General features: G+C 48.3%; 1 protein-coding gene across 1 annotated transcript in view; it reads right to left on the bottom strand.

Annotated features, from left to right (window-relative positions):
• Nucleotides 1-529: 529 nt before the first annotated feature.
• BMP6 (bone morphogenetic protein 6) overlaps nucleotides 530-20,112 on the bottom strand; it is a 160,744-nt gene continuing 141,161 nt past the window's right edge. The window contains exons 3-7 of the mRNA XM_045497453.1: nucleotides 17,169-17,317; nucleotides 16,207-16,404; nucleotides 3,766-3,842; nucleotides 2,435-2,545; nucleotides 530-2,126 (exon numbers count right to left, since the gene is read on the bottom strand). Coding sequence (XP_045353409.1) covers nucleotides 1,977-2,126; nucleotides 2,435-2,545; nucleotides 3,766-3,842; nucleotides 16,207-16,404; nucleotides 17,169-17,317 — 685 coding nt within the window. The 3' untranslated portion in view covers nucleotides 530-1,976. The remainder of the gene's footprint in view (nucleotides 2,127-2,434; nucleotides 2,546-3,765; nucleotides 3,843-16,206; nucleotides 16,405-17,168; nucleotides 17,318-20,112) is intronic.

Consider the following 20,112-nt stretch of genomic DNA (forward strand, 5'->3'; position numbering starts at 1 on the left):
AGCTTTCCCAGCCCTGGGTCTCCTGACCAGGGTGGCCCTCCTGCTCAGCAACAGGGCCCGAGCTGGAGGCAGCCTCACGTTCTGCTTCTGAGTAGTCATTTTAGAGGCTAACTGTACTTTGCCTTGGAAGAGGTCTGCTCTCTGCTGTATGAGGAGCAGGATTAAGTTGGCCTCCAGACCAAAGACTGAAGTAGGTGGGGCTGGCTGGGTCAGGGCTGACACAGGCCAAGTCACTGCCAATACCGGCGTTCTCGAGAGCCACGCCATCCTAGGTGTTAAGCATTCTTAACTGTCACACTCGAAAATAAGCACCCATCGGACTAGGCTCCCTTAAGATAATGTACCTGTATGTTCTTTGCCATCGAGTTACCTCTCATAATCCCTCCGTCTCCAACACTCTTTGCCCCACTTCCCATGCTCGGGGGGTGCGGGCAGTGGACACACAGTAACTGGTGGTGGGAATCTGATAAACAAGACCACTTCTGCTGTCTGCGGCAGAAGACAACAGAGCAGGATCTCGGCCAACCTCTGCCTTAAAGGAAATCTTTATTAATTATGTATGATTCACAGATGTTCTTTTAAAACCCCAACTTTCTAGAGAAGCACAATCCTCATGAGTGGCTTCAGCTTTGCATCATGAGTCTTGTATTAAGAGAAAATCCAAGTGGTACAATTTGTTTACACTATGATACTTTCTAAATAAACTCTTTAAAAAAAAAAAAAAGTCTGGTCTTTCCTTAAATGTTACAGCAAAACAGATATAAAATAGACAATAAATTATAGTTTCTATTTACAAAAAAGCTGTAAGTGCAAACAGTTTTAGATCATAAATGTATTATTTAATCAGTTTAGTATGAAATTGGCTTCCTAGTACATGATTGTGAAAAAGACACTTTAAAAACATTCTACGATTTCATCGGCGTCTTACTTTCTACAAGAGAAAATGGGATTCGGGTTCATGAGGGCATGCCCATCCCATTCCTAGCGGCTGGGGGCTTCCTTCCTCATTTTGTTTCCTTTGTTGCTTCTAACCCCGCGACCCGGCATGCTGTCCAGTAAAAGGCAGACAGCCATTTTACTGAGATAGGTGAACTATTAAAGCCGACATTCCCGAAGTTAATGTGCTTTTCCAAGAGCCGTTCCAGAAGAGAAGAGGCGCCGAATGGCTTTCACATGTTACACGGTTAAAGTGACGGCTGTCAAAAATGCTTCTGGCCCCCTGTAGCCTCACCGCAATGCCCAACTCGCCCCACTTACGGTGTTAGCAGAGAAAATAGCAAATGCTGGGGTGGGGGTAGGGGACCGAGGTGTGGAAATGACATGGTTTGTTGGACCAAAATAAGTATATTTTCACACCAACAGAACTCCAGCACAAATGCTAACGGCAGTGACGGAGACAAAAGGCACTTCCACGCAGCCCTGGGGACGACCCAGGCTGTTGATCCTACATGAAACCAACTTTTCCGGGAATGAAATCTGTGAACAGAGGCATTTCCCCCCAGTTTCCATTATCTGTAGGTCTCCCTTCGACAAACACTACAGAACGGGTGGATACTTTAGCCGAGAATACTCCTTTTAAGATTATTTTCCCTATTTACTGTTAGACACTAAAGCCACAAATAGCTTGATCTAAAGCTAAAACTAATTTCAGTGGGCTCTTTTTCTTTTGTTGGGTGTGTGTGTGGTGGGGGGGGGGGGGGATACTTCAAAGTTATGTTTCTTTAGTTAACCAGACTTCATACTGCAGACATCCAAACTCCATTTCCTATAGACCAACTACTCACGTTATTTACTGTGTGAGCGAATTATTAACGAGGCCCTTTACAATCTTCCGTGGGCGGTAAGGCACCAACCAGCACTGAACGGCTTCGAAGCCTCGCCTCCCCCCTTCGCTGTGCTTCTGAATGTTTGTTTTTAAGGCAGACGTCATCTGGGAACCCAAGGCAGCATCTGTGTCCCCAGCAACTGGTTTTGAGTTAGTGGCATCCACAAGCTCTGACGACCATATTCCTGTATTTTTTCAAGATGACGTTGGAGTTGTCATCAAAGTAAAGAACCGAGATGGCATTCAGTTTGGTCGGCGCACAGCACGGTTTGGGGACATACTCAGGATTCATAAGGTGAACCTGTTCCAAAACAGAAGGGGAGAGGCACCGTTAGAAGCCATACCAGACCCTGGCTGACTCCTACCTATAAAGCGAAGTGGGGAGGGCGCCTGGGTGGCTCAGTGGGTTAAGCGTCCAACTTCGGCTCAGGTCATGATCTCACGGTTTCTGGGTGTAAGCCCTGCGTTGGACTCTGTGCTGACAGCTCAGAGCCTGGAGCCTGCTTCGGATTCTCTGTGTCCCTCTCTGTCCCTCCCCCCACTTGTGCTCTCTCTAAAAAAAAAAAAAAAAACATAAATTTAAAGTGAAAAGGGTCCCCAGGAGCTCACCAGCGTCTGCACAATCGCGTGGTTTGTGGCGTTCATGTGTGCATTGAGTGGGAAGGAGCATTCTCCATCACAGTAATTGGCAGCATAGCCCTTGGGTGCGATGATCCAGTCCTTAGTTGAAAGCAAAGGGACATGACATGTGATGAGCATACATTCCTTCTATCATCTGTGTTCTTAGTAATCCTGTGAGAAGGTATTCCTCACGTAGCACAGCTATGCAGACCAACACAGGGAGGCCAAGTTCACGTTCAATTGGCAAAGCCAGGATGTGAACCCGGTCTGTCTGGCTCCAGAGCCCTCGCTCCTTCCACAGCCTGCAGGGCCTTAGCTGCTGCCCACCTGCCAGACCGGGAAGCACACAGGTGGTTGGCTGTCTGCACCTGGCCGCCCCCCCCCCCCCCCGAGGGGCCTCGAGTATGCCCTTCCTCATACTGCCACCTGCGTACAGTAAATGGTATCTCCTATCCCTTGTCACCAAGGATTTGCTCATAAACTAGTGGTGGCTCTCAGCTGTGGGGCTCAGCCTTTGTGCGCCTCTAGATAGTTCAGGTGAGTCAGTTTGTAGCCATTGGAGAACTGTCAGGGCAGTTTCTCCAATGCTTTCTCAAAACACAAAATTGGGGGGCGCCTGGGTGGCGCAGTCGGTTAAGCGTCCGACTTCAGCCAGGTCACGATCTCGCGGTCCGTGAGTTCGAGCCCCGCGTCGGGCTCTGGGCTGATGGCTCAGAGCCTGGAGCCTGTTTCCGATTCTGTGTCTCCCTCTCTCTCTGCCCCGCCCCCCGTTCATGCTCTGTCTCTCTCTGTCCCCCCAAAAATAAATAAACGTTGAAAAAAAAAAATTAAAAAAAAAAAAAAAAACAAAAAAAAACACAAAATTGGTGGGGCGCCTGGCTGGCTCAGTCAGGAGAGTGTGCGACTCTTGATCTTGGAGTTGTAAATTCAAGTCCCACATTAGGTATAGAGCTTGAAAATAAAATCTTACACACACACACACATACACACAATTTGTTTAAATGCCCAAATAACCACACGCCTTGTGGACTTTGCAAAGAACGGGAGAAGAACACTGGGGACGGTAGTATGGATCCTGAGGGACACAGAACTTAGCAACCAGGCTCCCTGGGAAGGGGGGACTCTTGGTGCACAAGCAGGCCCGGCCCTTCCTCTGCCTTACTCCAGAAGCCCAGGCATTTGGAAAGGCTCCCAGTACCTTCACACAAGGAATTGCCTCAGCCCTAAAGCTCAAAGTCTTTGATGGTAGCTGCTCCATTAAGATAGGAAAGGGCTGCTGTGAAGGGACCTTTGTCCGCCTTGCTGTCCAGAAAACTCACCTGCCATCCCAGGTCTTGGAAGCTCACGTAAAGCTCATGTTTCCTGCAGGCTGTTTTCAACTCACTGCTGTTATAATCTGTCGGAGGAGATCAGAAGATGCACCCATTAACCCACTCATTCTTTCATTTGAAAACATACACCGGGAGGGGTTGCTGCAGCCCAGGCCCAGTACGGGGCTCATGACAGACGCGAACCTGGCCCCTGCTAGACACAAAGGCGGTCACCAAACAGCTCCGTCACGTGCGCAGTCGCTTGGCTGTCTCGTTCATGCCATCTTGTTCACGCCAGGGCGGGTGCCGGGCAAACTGGCACACAATGTGTAATTATTGACTTGAATGGATGCTTTCAAGCGACAGATGATCGTTGTGAGCCCATTATGTGCAAGGCCTACGGACAGAGTTTACAGATGCCCCTAGACCCCCCTTGGGCTCCTGACCTGGAAGGCAGTGTATTCACAGTAAAAGCCACACCCAGGCAGGGTTTGCTATCATTCAAACAGACACAGTCCTAAAACTGTCCAGGGGCTGTGAGGACAGCTGGGTCAGGAAAGCATCTGGAAGGAAGGGTAATGGAGCGGAGCCTAACCAAGAGAGTGTCGTCAGAGAGAGAGAGAGAGAGAGAGACTGCAGCAGGAATCACTCTGGCACTGGTCCCTTGCCTCACATCCAGCGCTGAGCCCTTTGCACCAAAGCACTGACTCTTAAGACAGGAAGCCCCGTGAGAATCTGCTGAAGTATCCTACCTGCCCTGTGCAATGCAGGAGCCACGAGCCTGGCCTAACCTAGAAGAAGGAGAGGGCCTGGATTTGTTTCGGTTGACTGGAATAGCTCTAATGTGACATGCCCTCTGCTAGACTGACCGCGGGAAACAGGAAGAGAGGTTACACAAGGCTTGCATCCTCCAGGAACTTAGAGAATCTAAGGGGCAGTATGAGACATGTACACAAGTAACTCCAATACAGAACAGCATGGACGCTCCAGGCAAGTGCGGATGGCAAATCCCACTGGGAGTTCGGAAAAGGGTCAGTTATCAGGAGGAATAAAATGGGACATGAATGGCCTGGAACACCAACCAATCCAGAAAGATTGGGACTTTCTACCAGAGGCATTAAGTAAGCCTGTGAAGGGTTTTGAGCCAGGGAGCGCCATGTTCAGAGCTATGATTCTACAGGATCAATCTGGTAGCAGTGTTCCAGAGAGATGAAAGGCAGGACTCCGGAGAAAGGTTCCTAATCTAAAATGGATTTTGATGGATGCAAGAGCCTGAGGTCACTCACATGCCTGTTTTAATCACATGAGCCAGTAAATTGCCTAATTGTTTAAAGCCTATTTGAACTGGGTTCCCTGTTAACTTGTGCTTCTGGAAAGCTTGGCCCAAAGTAAGACAGGACACGCGAGTTTGTAAGGGGAAGAGACAAATGGTACTGACTCCACTCAGTCACCTACACTAGGAGGAGAGAGAGGCTACCTTTTTGAGGTGATCTGCTAAATTCTAAATTTTTTCATGCTCCCTACCTGCCTTCTTCACCTTGCAGAACAACTCTTGCTGTAATTTCAAGTACCTGGGAGAACTGAACACAAGGCCATGCTGAAGGGAAGTCTTCACAGAGAAGGGCACTGAGGACTCTTGCTTAAACATACACACACACAAACCACCATTACCAGGCAAGACCAAACCTCCTGCTGAAAACAATCCCTCAAGAAAAAATCAAGCACCCAAAGGAATAAATTATCCCTAAAGTTAGAATATAAGAGAATACACAGAGACCACAATAAGAGTAGTCTCTGAGTGAGATTACAAAAAAGAATACCTAAAATAATGGAAGAAATAAAGTAAGAAATAGAAATGTTACAGCAAAAACGTTATGGAGAAAGAACACGAAAAAATGATAGGTGGATGTGAAAGAGAATAAAATAGAACTTTATAAAACCAGAACCATTGAAGATAAAAATGAAATGGATGGTTTAAACATCAGATTAGACACAACCGAAGACAGGATTAAAGAACTGAGCAATAAATTTGAAGAAATTTCCCAAAATATAGCCCAGAGTGAAATGGCTCAAAAATAGGACTCTCTTCCTATAAAGAGATAATGGAAGACAGAATGTAAATTCCAGTGTATTTCTAGTAGGAATTTCTGAAGAGAATAATGGGGGAACAGTATTTGAATATATAAAGTGTTGGGGTGGGGGGAGAATTTTCTAGAAGTGAAGAAAACCAAACATCTTTATATTGGAAAGGCACAATGAATCCTAAGCATAGTAAATAAATTCCTGTCTGGCCACATGTGGTGAAACTGTAGTATATTAGATGCAGAGGAATGCTTAAAAGCAACCCAAAGATAAAAAGAAAATAATCCACAAAGGAACATAAGGTAGATGGACAGCAAACTTTTTTTTAAATGTTTTTTTGAGAGAGAGAGAGAGAGAGTGCACGAGAGAGCAGGCATAAGCAGGGGAGGGGCAGAGAGAGGGAGAGAGAGAAAGAATCCCACGCAGGCTCCACACTCAGCGTAGAGCCTGATGTGGGCCTCCATCTTACAACCATGAGATCATGACCTGAGCTGAAATCAAGAGTTGGATGCTTAACCAACTGAGCCACCCAGGTGCCCCATGGACAGCAAACTTCCTAGCAACAAAAATATACAACATAAAAGGTTTAATACCATAAGAATGATGCTGTCAACCCCGAATTCCATACCCAGCTATGGTGGATACTTCTCGTTTGGGCCACCCAGCTCCCAGGTTCACCTCTCATTTGGAATGAGATGGGAATTCATAGTCAGGTGAGAATCAAGGCCCGATCCCCCACAAGATAGCTCCTGCCTTTCTTCCCTGGCAACTGAGTACAGGCTTATGACTTCATTAATGCCAGGCAGATGCCCCGACCTGTGAGAAGGGGACTCCAAGGTAAAGCCAAGAATGGGCAGCTTGGCAGCCATGTGTTCAGGGTAATGGCATTCCAAACCACACTCTCCTTGTGACTAGGTCTCAGCTTCCTCACTGGATTCCCTGTGTTTGGTTGTAGGTTGGAGGAGTTCCTGATACTCTTACATTAGTTTGCACTTTGATTAGGATCTGTTTCTCTTCCACATAGCCAAGAAGGGCCTTGACTAGCTAAATTATTATTCCACGGTTAAGGGATAGGGAGTGCAGGATGCAAGGGAAATGATGGTCACTATCTCATATGGGTTGCTGAGACTGTCTTTCCATTCACATGTCTTCTAAGCAGAGACCTGCAGGCATATTGGGAGTAAGGCAGGAAGCTATTTGGGGGAAGAATAACCTGCACGGTGAGAATGACAAATGCAAAGTCCCCGAGGAAGCAGCCTGGCCGGCCTATCATAGAACAGCCTGGTGAGGGCTGCTGTCTGTTTAGTAAAAACCCATATCCTCCATCTACCCCCTGGGCACACAGCTATTGGACATTTCCCACTGCGGTTAGGTGTGGCCATGTGCCTAAGCTCTGCCCACGCACTTGGGGAGAAGGGGGGGTGTGCGGCTCCCAGGCCTGGGCCTCCTGGGTGCACATTCCTTCCTTTCCTGCCAGTTTTGAGCAGGGGTCAACCTTTTGAAGACTCCAAGGCTCTGGTTCTTTGTGCTCCTGAAGGTTTCTTGGGTTAGATGCTAAGTTATATGATCTTCCTACTTATAGTCTCAGTCTGGAGTTTTCCCCACCCAACATCAGTTGGCCTGTGTCCCCACAAAGTAAACTTCCCCCCAAATGCCTTCTCTGTGCTGGGGACCATGATCTCTCCAAAGTCAAGCTTGGAACCGTTCGCCATGTGGAAGGCAGAGATTTCTGGGATACTTTTCCTTCCCAGGTTGATGAACATGGACAGTATAATATAATAAAGAATATACATCCTGGCAGAGCTATAAAAACCATGAAATCTCCTAATAGTTCCAACTCGTGGGTCCCTAGATAGGCTCGGGATGAGGGCCGGCTTCCAGAAAGACCAACCATGATGTCATAGAGCAGGACTCTGCTTCTCTACCTTCACCAGTAGGTCTGTCTGTGAGCCTCCTGCAAATTTGACTCTCTCAAAGCTCAACAAAGAGAACTTTCTCCATAAGAACAGCTATTTCTTTTAGAGCCAGACACTGGCATTTTTGTTGTTAAGTAAAGATTGGGGCTGGAGAGAGGAAAGGGAGGAATTCAACTCTCCTGTTTTTCCTCCTACAGACACTTTCAAGCCACACTTAAGTTTCCTTATAACTCCATGTTAAGTGCTGGCTGAGAGTGTATAAATATTTATGAAGGTCAATGCTCCTCAAAATACTTGTGTCTGCCACTCAGGGGTCGGTGCCCTGGGTTCTGCAGTGGAATTACACCGCCACGCACCATTTTGTTTGTTTGTTTGTTTGTTTTTAAGGACTGAGAGCTTGCAGAAAAACATTCTCCTGCCCTGGCCCCTTGATATTTGTTTAGATGAATGGTCTGGACAGGCCCAGTGAAAGTTCATGCAGTAAATTCTCAGTGGGAGAAAGGAAGGCAACATGACTTTGTCCAGATGGGCTCGCCAGTCAAGGGGAAGGCAGAAACAAGAAGCCATATTGCTGGACAGAGGTAACAGACAGACAAACAAACCAGAGCAACAGACCTGAGGCTGACACAAACCTCCCCAAGGGCAACAGTCCTCTGTCTGATGCATCGTGAGACTCATCAGGGAATTCAAGCCCTCTCTCAGACCCTCAAGCCAGGATCACTGGAAATGGGTCCCCTGCCACCAGGGCTATCTGGGCATTCTGGCATGCAGATGTGGCAAAGGCTGGTCTTGGAGGTGAGACACATCTTCAAGGAATCTAAGTTTCTCAAAGTTGAACACATAATGTGAAATCTGTCTTCCATTCATCCCAGGGGATTCTTTGGCCTAGAGCAGAGGGCAGGGCAAGTGCCCAGCAGCCCAGCTAGGATTCTGGCCCAGCCAGACCAGGTCCAAGGGGGTTGTCCTGAGTACCGTGGATAAGCAGGGCCCAGCCATAGACAGGTTGGGGCAAATAACTGTCACCAGGTGACAAAATCTACCAATCATAAAAGCCCCCAGGATTAATTTCTTTCATAACCAGAAAAACGTAGCTCCCTGGTCTACTTTTAAATAGGAGAGAAACATTTTCCCTCACCACACATTTCCTTCCTTCCGAGAGTATGAGTAGGGGAGGGGCAGAATGAGAGGGAGGCAGAGAGTCCAAGGAGGCTCTACACCGTCAGCGCAGAGCCTGACACGGGACTTGAACTCACAAACCGTGAGATCGTGCCTGAGCTGACATCAAGAGTTCAGATGCTTAACCAACTGAGCCACCCAGGTGCCCCAGCCCTCACCATACATTTTCAAGCTTTAAAAGATTCAGATGCCCCACACTGGGAGAAGGGGGGAACCTTTAAAGACCTAAGACAGCCCTGCCCGTTTGCCCCCCGCAAATGAAGATCCTTGGGCAAAATCTTCCAGGCTCTGTCGTGGGAAAGGCACCGTCCTGGTCGGAAACGAGGATGAGCAGAGCGGGGCTGGGGCAAAGGCCAGGCTCCCACACACGTTCTCCATAAGTGTTCCGTTCTTCCCATACTTTGCCGAGCGACACCTGCATCTCTTTCAGGCCTTCTGGGCCATTAAACCAGTGGCACAGAAAGTGCCACGTCCATGCCCAGTGGCCACGGCCACCCGTTTTGCACTGTGGCTGCTTTGGAGTAGTCAATCTCCCAAGCCTCAGGTGTGTGTGTTATTCGTCGATCTGGGTAATGCAGGAGCCAGGTGCACCGCGGAGGCTTCAGGGGGAGGGGCGGAGGGCAGCACAGAATGAGCTCTATGGAGGTACGTTCCCTGGAGTCCAGGCTGATGGGCAGGAGGGTAGGGTGACACGCTTCTCGTCCTGGCGCTTCAGACACCACCTCATTCCCACATCTGAGAGTCCTGCTGGGAGCAGGTGGGGGTGGCTGTTCCCATCTGGATGGGCCACTGGAGGCCAACACGGTGGGTCCCACCTCACGCAGCTCTTCGCTGACCCACTCACTTGTCCTCGGCCCCCGCTTCACCTTCCAGTGCCTCTCTCACCTGGACAGCTACGGCCGGACTGCCACGGCCTCCTCGGCTCTGGCTGGCCGCTCTGTCTTCTCGGCTTCTGGCCCGCGGCCCTGACACTCAGTTTCATCGGCGACAGCGTCTACTCCCCAACCTTACGTTCCATTCTTCCCTGTGATGCCTGAGGGGCGGCTCACCTATAGATAAGAACTAGTGGGACTAACGGGGGGCTCACAGTGGGGGCCACCACTGCCTCACAGGACACTGCAGGGAGACAGTTCTCTTGCTCAGCACAGTGAGGACAGGGTGCTTCTGACCCACTGTAAGCAGCCAGCTGGCCTGGCACCTCCTCAAGGCATTCGTGTCCCTAGGCAGTGGCCATGTGTACCATATGTTTGTTCTGTCCCGAACACAAGGGTCACATCCCATACACCCTAAGGAGGACATCCAGCATTCCTTGCTGCCCCCCGCCACCCATCCCCGAAAAGCCATGCAGACAGTAAAGCACAAAGGAGCCATAGGAGGGGAGAGCTTGGGCCCCACCACTGGCTTATTTCTGAAGCTGATCGGCTACATGGAGTGAAATGCAGGCTTCCCAGGCACCAAAGGTCAGGGGATTCTCAGGGGAATGAGTCCTGGATGAGAAGGGAAGGGCCTAGCAATGATCCTGACTTCCACGGCAGGCAGCGAGTGGGAAAGGTGGGGACCATCGTGCCAAAGTGGGAGCCATGCAGCCAGCCGGGTCCCAGGTGTCCAGGCAGCCTGCCCGCCATCCTTTCCAGTGCCAGGAGAAGAGGACAGGAGAGAAACAAAAGGGAAGACATGGAGAGAGGAGACAGGCAGACCAGGGACAAGGTGAAGGCAACCACATGTAACCAGGTGAGTGGGAAGGAGGGAAGCAGGCAGGTGGCCGCCACCCCGGCCAGGGCTTCTGCACAGGGCTGCTCAGCAGTGCTGGGCTCACCCCACAGCTGTTGTCCCTGCTCAGCAGGCTACACACCTGGCAGGGGCTGGGGACCAGGTGGCACGCCCCACACTGGGTTCCCCGTTCTTCTGAGCCCAGAGTCTTCCCAGAGGAAACTCGTGTTTTAAGTTATTTTTAATGTTTTATTTTTGAGAGAGGCAGAAAGAGAGAGCGAGCGAGCATGAGTTGGGTGGGGCAGAGAGAGAGAGGGAGACACAGAATCAGAAGCAGGCTCCAGGTTCTGAGCTGTCAGCAAAGAGCCCAACATGGGGCTCAAACCCACAAACTGCAAGGTCATGACCTGAGCTGAAGTTGGATGCTTAACTGACTGAGCCACCCAGGTGTCTCAAAACTGGTTTTTCAGAGAAACAATTGACTACTCTTATCTCCCTCCTCTGCTAGAATGACAAGGGCAAGTATAACATTAGCAGCTGTTGAAATGGCACATTGGTCTTCATTGATCTGGCTGCACCTTCCAGATCGCCCAGCCTTATCAGCCTGTCTTAATCCAAGAGTCTCTGGCTCTCCCTCCCTGCCCCGCCCCTCCAATGGAATCAACCTGGCCATTAAGAACGTGCTGGAGGAAGCCCAGCTCCTTGTGGAACCACACTGAGATCTTGATCTCAGGTCTCAGTAACGTCACAGAATGTTGGGGGGCAGGGAGCTTGATCTTCAGAATCTAGACTTGGTTTACAAGCTGGATGGTTAGATTGAGAGTCAACAGGGAGGTCCCATTCTTCTGGGGTGCTGGAATCTCAGCCTCTCCTGCTTTATTTAATTGGGGTGGACTTTGGCCTACTTTCAGCCTTTATCTCGATTATCAAAGAATGTGGAGATTAACTATCTTGAAAACAGACACAGGCTTCTCTTCAACACTGAGCATGAACACTAAGACTCCCTGTGCTTTCAGCTTTCAGCATCTCTGCTCTCCATGTTCCCTCCTAGGTGGAGTCTCCTGGCCCCCAGGACCTGCCCGTGGGCTTAGCAGGTCTTGGTGGATCATTCAGGTTTTTGCAGCTCCTGTTTATGCTTCTTTATTATTTCCCTTCAGCACTGCTGGCCGTTATTACATTCCCATGGGGTAAACCTAAGGATGGGGTAAAGGGGAGCCTATCACTCCTTGATAACTTTTACCCAAAGGGACTTCATGGTAAAGGAGAGTCAAGTATTATAAATATGGAGTTTGAAATGACTCTGTTGAATCACTAACACCATGCCTGTCGGCCACAGCTGTGAAGAATTAAGACTTGATTTCATTTTAGAAAGTCCTGAACAGGCCTGTACTTCTTGACCAAGACATCTGGAAGCCAAGCCGCAGGCCCTAAAATTTTAAGTTGAGATCAAAATGACAAATTACAATTCCCGATTCCTTTGAAGAACCATAAACAGCTAACTCAAAGCTCTGACCCACGTCCATTCTTCTCAAGCTTTGGATGGCCACAGAGGGTCAGCCCACTCAGCTGTGGCATGCCAACCCCCAGAAGCACATGAGGAGCTAGTGGGGACACCTGCCAGGAACTAAAAGGCCAAATAAACATTGATCTGTAAGAATGAGGCCCTCGGCCTGCAGACCGGAGTTCCCGGAGATCTACAGCAAGATTTCACAGTCATAATAAAGTACCCAAACCACTGTTTTGCAAGCGACGCAGTCCGGTTACCTTGCTTTTATGCTGGATGCGCACTGAATGGTCCCAATCAGGAAGTTCATGAGATACAAGATATGAACTATCAATGAGGTCAATGGCATATCTATAATGTACCAGAGCCACATTTCCCCCCAAGGATCCTTAAAGGCACATGTCTGGGTGGGTTGGAAAGAGACAGAAGAAGAAAGGACTCTGAAATGCTAACTGGTAGCATCTGAAGCAATGAAGGACTCATTCCAAAAGACAGGGTCTTGAGGAGTCGTTGATTCACAGATGGTTGGCAGAGGTGCGTGGCAGCGACAAAAACATGAGGATTAAAGAGGCCTAAAGGTCATCTAATTTTACATAAATCGTTAAAAGTGGCAGAAGAGTTCCCACACTATCATCTGCCACAGCAAAGCACAATTCTAAGTCACAGCGTTGGCAGCTAGTGGGTTGGCGGGGCAAAAAACCTCAGACTCACCAACAACTTCTCCCTCCTCAGTGATGTCTTAGAAACATCCTGGGAAAATTAGCTAGGTTGGTATCTAGGATCACCACATGGATCCCTCCCTCAAGGCCATTTGTTCATGGAACCAGTAGTGAATTGGCCAGGTGTTGTCACCTACTCCAGTAGGTGAAATAATGAACCCCAAGAAAAAACTACTATAAGAGAGGGTGAGAGGGGCAGCAGGTAGAAAGACCAGCACACGAGAGAAGGAACTGGAGGGTAGGGTGTCAGAGAGCAGTAGGCTGGGAGAAATGGAGGCTGAAAACTGCCAGATTCACTGGAATTGCCAGTAGGCAGCACAGCGTGGCTCGGACCAGCACTAGTAAAACATGTGTAAAAGTGATAAACAATGCTGTCCAGATGATGTCCAAGCCCACTGGAGAGGTGTGACACAGCCAACATCCATCATTCATTTGGAGCAGACAGCTGCAAAGAAGCAAGGGCAAGTGAAAACCATCCGGGAGACTTCGATCCAAACCCACGCTTCGGTGCTTGTGTTTGCAAAGTCTGGCTTGAAGGCCAAGTACAGATGTCAGAGCAGATTCTGGTGGGCGGTGGGGAGGAGGTGGATGGGGCTCTTGGCCTTTCCCTTGTTGTGGACTCGTCCTACCGGCCCAGGCATCTGCAGCTCTGTTCCAAAAATAGCCACAGATTTCCCTGCCATGTTTCACCCTGATGACAGGCAATTTGATGGATTATGTTAACTTCTTTGCCCAGATGCAGGATGGTCTCTGATGGGCTTCCGGTGGTGGTTGTTTCTGTGGAGAAATATTAATTCCTTGGGAGCACTCTATTGAAGAAGGGGGGCAGCAGAGACAAAGTAATCTCTCCCTTCAAACTCCAGAAGATTTACAAAGGGAAAGTCCTGCCTGGAGTCATACCAGAGACCACAACTTTTTGTCTCAGTGGCAGCTACCTGGTTCAGGAAGGTCCAGCAAGACATGAAGGTTTAGTCCCATGGTGGCCTAGAAAAAAGAATAGTCCAACCGGATGGCCCATTTCTCTGGGTAGCAGACCATCTTTGTGGAATTCCCTTCTCCAGGAGTGACCTCTTCCGTTATGTATCTGCTCCCATTAATAGCAGGGATAAATGAAGAAAATGTCAAATACATAAAGTAGCACTTGAATGGGCCTAACCTGAGCAATTTCTCGAACCAGCTTGAGAGGGCTTTTGAAGACAGTAAGAGGGAAGGAGAGTCCTTCTTAGTCACACTCTCTTGGGGGTTGTCCTTGGAACAGGTGAGACCAGAGGCACTTGCTGTGAACTCTCTCATCCTACTACCGCTGAAAAGAGTGAAGCGCGTTTGCAAGTGCTGGGTTGGGAGGTGGGGGAGGGAAGACCAAGACAAAGCAGATATACTTGCCTGTTATTCCACATTCGATCAACTTTAATACTCGTATTTAATTGCAACTTATCAAATTGAAAAAAAAATGTTGAAAGGGACATGGAAAAGAATAATTGGGTGACATTATGGAAACCCAAATCAGAGACATGTCTTCCCAATGAAAAACTCTGGCATGTGTACTTGGGGGAGGGGGTGTTGAATAAATCAAGTGACATTTCAATTTTAAAAAGCAATCAGCATTCCCAGCGCTGCTTCATGTCTGGGGTCCCAGTACCAAAGTGACCACAGTTTATTCATTAATTGAAGCCTAAAATACTGAGATGATTAACTCTCTTTAGCAGGGTTCCTCTGAAGTGAATAAAGGAAAGCAATCATTTCTTCTTTGTGTTTTTTAAAAACCCAACCCTCACTGTTTTTAGTGATAAACACAGGAACACCCATGCTGGGCAATGCTTCCAAGAAACACCAGGAGGACAAGCAGGAAAATGTCACGTCACCCTGGGTGGTAGGTCCTCAAAGCCCCACAGCTAAGTTGCTGGGGAGAGAAATGGCTTATTAAGTCAGACTCCAAAATGAAGACCATTCCTCCCAAAGAAAAGATGAGTACTCTGGGAAGTTGCATGAACTCTTTGTGGCCACTGATGAGGACACTTTTAAACAGTCACCTGGAGGAAGTAATGCATCTTCCAGATCTTTTTTACATCCTTCCCAACGATCCTAACATACGCTCTCAGAACATACTTCCCACAATTGGAGGTAACTAATCTTTGAGTATTAAGGACCAAATCAAACACTTCTTATTTAATCCCAGCAAATCTACCAAGTGTTAAGCATCCCCACTTAATGGATGAGTAAACTGAAGCTGGAATGGATTAGGTTTGCCCAAAGTCAGTCACAGGGTAGTAACAAGGGAAGCAACATCTCTGGCTTCAAATCCTACCGCAAAAGTTCAACTGCATGCTTGAATCCTGGGCTGGTTCAACAGCTTGAGGAAACCCAGAACTTACAAGCCTTGGCTTTAGAGTAAGATGGATCTCTGCTGGAATTCAACACTTACTAGCTATGTGAACTTCAAAACATTGAAGAGTGGACTTCCATACCACTTCCCAAAAAAAGGCACAGCATAGTGGGGTGGGCATCTCTGAAGGACCACTAAATTGACAAGTAGTGGTGTCAATTGACTCTCAATTGACTCTCACCCTTTGCACCTGCCCGTTCGGGGCAGGATGGAGCTGACCCCATTCTCTAGCTCCAGGGTCAAGCACATGACCTCAGCCTGGCTATCTACTAAGCTACTGTGAGAGAGACATTCTCTCCTGAAGCAGAGGTAACCAAGGGTGATAAAATCCTGGAGCTGTTGGTTGTCTTCTTTACCACCATGTTAGAGATAGTCTTTCTAAGAATGCCACCAACAAGGGAAAAATTGAAAAGGAGAAAGTAAGACTCCTAACACCATGTGAGCCCATGATCCAGCCATGCCTAAAGCCAGAACCCTCGATTTCCCAGTTCAGTGAACCAACGAAACCCATCAGAGAAGGCTGTTTGAGCTGACTTTCCATCACTTTCAGCCAAGAGCACCAACAAATGCAAGTCCATTTTCTGCAACTATACAAAGTTTGCTTGTGCACCACAACCTCCCAGGTGTCATGCAACTAGAAGAAAATCTAGGTGTCCTCAGGATCTTTACGTGAATGAAAGAAGAGTTGGAAGAAAAAAAACCAGAAGGATGCTTTTCCAGAAAAAGAGACTCTCAGGAGGTCTTCAGCCTGCAGACTCAGTACCTGGATAACAAATGGTCCTTTCTGACAGCCCTAGGAACCCATCCAGATAATTGGTGGCTGTGATGAGGCACCTCTGGGTTTCTGTATTTGCCATGCAGAAGCCATGCGACGGCTAAAACCATCGACACGTCCTTGTTCTCGCTGAGGCCCAAGAGCCAACTAGGCTTCCTGAAAAACCAGGCTCCACCCAAACCTACCTGAAGCGCTGGAGACCCGCGACACGTCTTGCGACTGGGTGGAGCGATTGCGGCTCTGCTGTCGGCGCCGCCCAGGGGCTGACCTCGTGGTGCGCACATGGACCTCACTCACTTTGAAGAAGGCCACCATGAAGGGCTGCTTGTCGTAAGGGCCGTCTCTGCCCACCAGGCCTGCGGCTCGGGGGTTGATGTTGAGTCCTTGAAGGCAAAGCACAGCGCACCTGTCTTTACCCATGGAAACTTGTTCCTGCAGCTGTAGACCTGAGCTTTCCTGGCCACCCAAGTGCCAGCCACAAAGAAGGAGCAGGAGGGAAGAACACTGTGCACTCTCAGAGCCCTGATGACTCCCCTCAGATGGGCAGAATCAAGACACTCCTTCCAAAGTTCCATGAATTAGAGCCAGGGGTGGTGTGAACTCCCAAGGCTTGCCCATCCCGGATAGACTTCCCCCTGCATGATCATTCTCTCTTTCTGATGATATAGGTCATAGAGTCGCTAACCAGTGAGGTGACTTCACAGGCAAAGTGTGCCTAGTCTGGGACCTGATAATATAGATCTGATCAGATCTGATCATATAGATCGTATAGTCGCCAACCAGTGAGGCGACTTCACAGGCAGAGTGTGCCCAGTCTGGGACCTGCATGAGGACCCTGAGCTGCCAGGCTTTGGTGCTGCAGGAGAAGAGGGTGCTGGAGGGGTTCTTGTGCAAACCCACCCAACTGTCAGGAGGTAGACTAGGCTCCCCCCCTGCCTCCAAGAGCTGTCTTCCCATTGTGGCCCCTGGAACTCAGACCACCTACTTGTATCTGGAGACCTCAGGGACAGGTTTTGCTTTTCAATAGCCATTCTGAGGGAATAGTCAGCTCATCTTGGAGCTGTGGTCTTGACTGTAAAATATGGTTCTACCATAACTGTTGCAAAGGAGACGAATGAAAAGTGTTTGCTGATTTGAGCAAACTTACCATCCCGAGTCACCACGCTCAGCTGAAGCCCCATGTTGTGCTGTGGGGTCACGACCCACAAGTTGCTAGTGGCTGTGATGTCAAATTCCAGCCAGCCTTCTTCTGAGGCCCACACCACGCGGGTGTCCAACAAAAATAGGTCAGAGTCTCTGAAAGAGAGAAAAGACAGTGTGGTGAGTACCACGCCGCCTTCTTGGCCCATCCTCTCTGTCCTGCCTTGGCATTAAAGTGAAAATGCCAGCATCAGATCAGGTTCACCTAGGAGACACTGCATACAGTGCCTACCGCGGTTCTGGCTCACACACACAATACAATCTGGAGACGGATATCTGCTAGGGCACTTCAGAGCAAGGAGTTTTCTCCCAAATATAGGTGGACCCCTCAACTTCATCAAAGGCCTTGCTAGGGCTGTTCATGCCAAGTCTTTCTCTGAAATAAGGGAGGAAGGGAGGGAGGGAGGGGGGGAGGAGGAAGGGAAGGAAAGGAAGAGAGGGAGGGAAGGAAAGGAAGTCATATTGTTGCTTCCTTTATGGCAAATGAACTCTAAAAAGAGAGAAAGGGGGGCATGAAAAAAAGAATTAGGAAAATATTAAAATCAAGATTCATGTGAGCAAAAAAAGAAAAAAGTTGTGCTTTGTTCATTTTTTTTTTTTTGTAAAATTAGGGAATGATAATCTTCACATGTTAGTTCCCATGAAATAATGAGAAACAAGAAGCCACATCGTATCTATGAGTAATCATTAGTCCCTTGCTTTTAATTAAGGCCTGTGAGTGGTCCTTGCTGAGTGTGGGGTCCTTCCTCATGTGGACAGTATAGCCACGGGTGTATGTTGAGTGATTTTAAAGTTCATCCCAGCACAGCTGTGAGCCATGGCTGGGGTTCTTGTAGGCAAACTCAGAATCCATACCCAGGGAGTAGTTTTATATATGTATCTCTATCTATACATATGGACATAATTTTTGTTTACAGTTTTCAACTAACATAACCCTAGGAATTGTGGGAAGGTGGGGTAAGGGTTTCTTCCTGCTCCTGCACACGTCGTGATAGAGCAGTGATAGGGGACAGTCCCCTTCATGTGTTTCAGGGACATGCTGAACCTGAGTTGACATCCCAGGATCACTGGCACGAAATGGCCAGGAATTCCCATGACAGGGAAGGGGAACCACTTTGGCCATGGAAAGATTCAAATCTCCTGGTGCCATATTTTACAGGATAGAAAAAGGACTAGAATTAAATACTGAATTTAAGATTAGTATCACAATACTAATGTCGTACACCAAAATTGACTATAAAAGGCTTTCATCCACTTTGCTTTCCTTAACAACAATCCTGAAAGCTAGCAGCATATCATTATATAGCTGGGGAAACGGAGACTCAGATGTGAGGTTTCAGACATACAGCTAAGATCAAACGCTAGTAAGTAAAAGAACTGGCTAGCAAGGGGCGCCTGGGTGGCTCAGGAGGTTAAGCATCAGACTTTAGATCAGGTCATGACCTTGCAGTTCATGTGTTTGAGCCCTGCATCAGGCTCTGTGCTGACAGCTAAGAGCCTGGCACCTGCTTCGGATTCTGTGTGTGTCTCCCTATCTCTCTGCCCCTCCTCTGCTCGTGCTCTCTCAAAAATAAATAATTGTTAGAAAATTTTTTTTTTTTAAAAGCCTAGCAAGCAAGAAGAAAGCAAACATATTCGGAGTTTTCCATACTATCATGCTGCCTTCTGAGATCAATATGAAAGACAGCCTGTGGCAAATGAATAAAATGCATTTCTATCCCATCAAATATCTGTGAGGCCAGTGAAAATGTCTAAATTAAACATTTTAGATTTCTGAGGGGAAACAATTTTTCCTGTTTACATGGCTTAGAGTTAGAAGGAAGTTCTATTGTCATCTTTTCCAAGCTTAAAACAGTAGGTAGAGCTAAAAGTAGTTTACTCAGCTGCTGACCAGGGTCCGCGGGGGGCCACTCTCGGGCCTGCCATCTTTAAAGCGTTCTCCGATGTGCATGTGTCATACCTCCTGTTGACAAATTACCCCCCAGGACTGAGGTAACTGTAAGCAGGGATGGGGGTGTTCATGGAAAACAGCAAGAGGAGAGTGCAAGTCCAAAGCTTTGAAGTGAAGATATAAAAAGACATAAATTCTGATCTAGAAGGTTGGAGAAGACCCTCATCCAGAAATAACACAGACGCTATGGACAGCAATGTGGGAAAATGTCCCGAAGGCAGCATGAGATGTGTCCATGTCAGAGCGGCACCCTCAAGGATGAAGACATAGTGAGAATTTCAGGGTGCCACGCTGCCCCTGAGGCGAAGGGGGTCTGCTGTCACTATCTACAGAGCTTCGATGACAGACCTGGCAAATGATTCTGAAGGCCTTGTAACAAGGACGCAGAAAACCTCAGTCTGGGACAGGAGTGTGGCAGAGATGGTACGAAGAGCTAGAATGAACTTTTATTTTGAAAAAGTAGGGTTTATAATAATGGAAATGGGCCTCTATTACAAGAGAAAGCAGGATGGGACACAAGTCCATCGTCCACAATAGGACAGAAAGCAGAGAGGAGAAAAGGGGAAAACATGAATCAGAAACTAAACTTGGGGTAAAGGGGGAAGGTGTTGACGGGAAGGATTAACAATAATGACGTGGAAAGCATGAACTCCTCAGGGTTAGTGGACACCCGTGGACACAGGGAGCCTGACGTTCTCTCCTGACTGCTCCTGAGTCAAGCCGGGTCCCCAGGCATCTATGATGTCTCTCCACCACCTTCCCAGGCCGTGCAGTGAGAACGCTGGTCCTCACTGCTTAGGAGACCAGTGGCATACACAAACACAGCCTGGCAGCTGAGTCCAGAAAGAAGGAAGACTCTGTGGCTCACCAGCAGTGAGACAGCCTCAAATTCAGATGTTCTTTGAATCTACCATGCCTGGGTCCCATGGGAAGAAGGTGA

Source organism: Leopardus geoffroyi, chromosome B2 (genome assembly GCF_018350155.1).
Source record: "Leopardus geoffroyi isolate Oge1 chromosome B2, O.geoffroyi_Oge1_pat1.0, whole genome shotgun sequence".
Classification (NCBI taxonomy): domain Eukaryota; kingdom Metazoa; phylum Chordata; class Mammalia; order Carnivora; family Felidae; genus Leopardus; species Leopardus geoffroyi.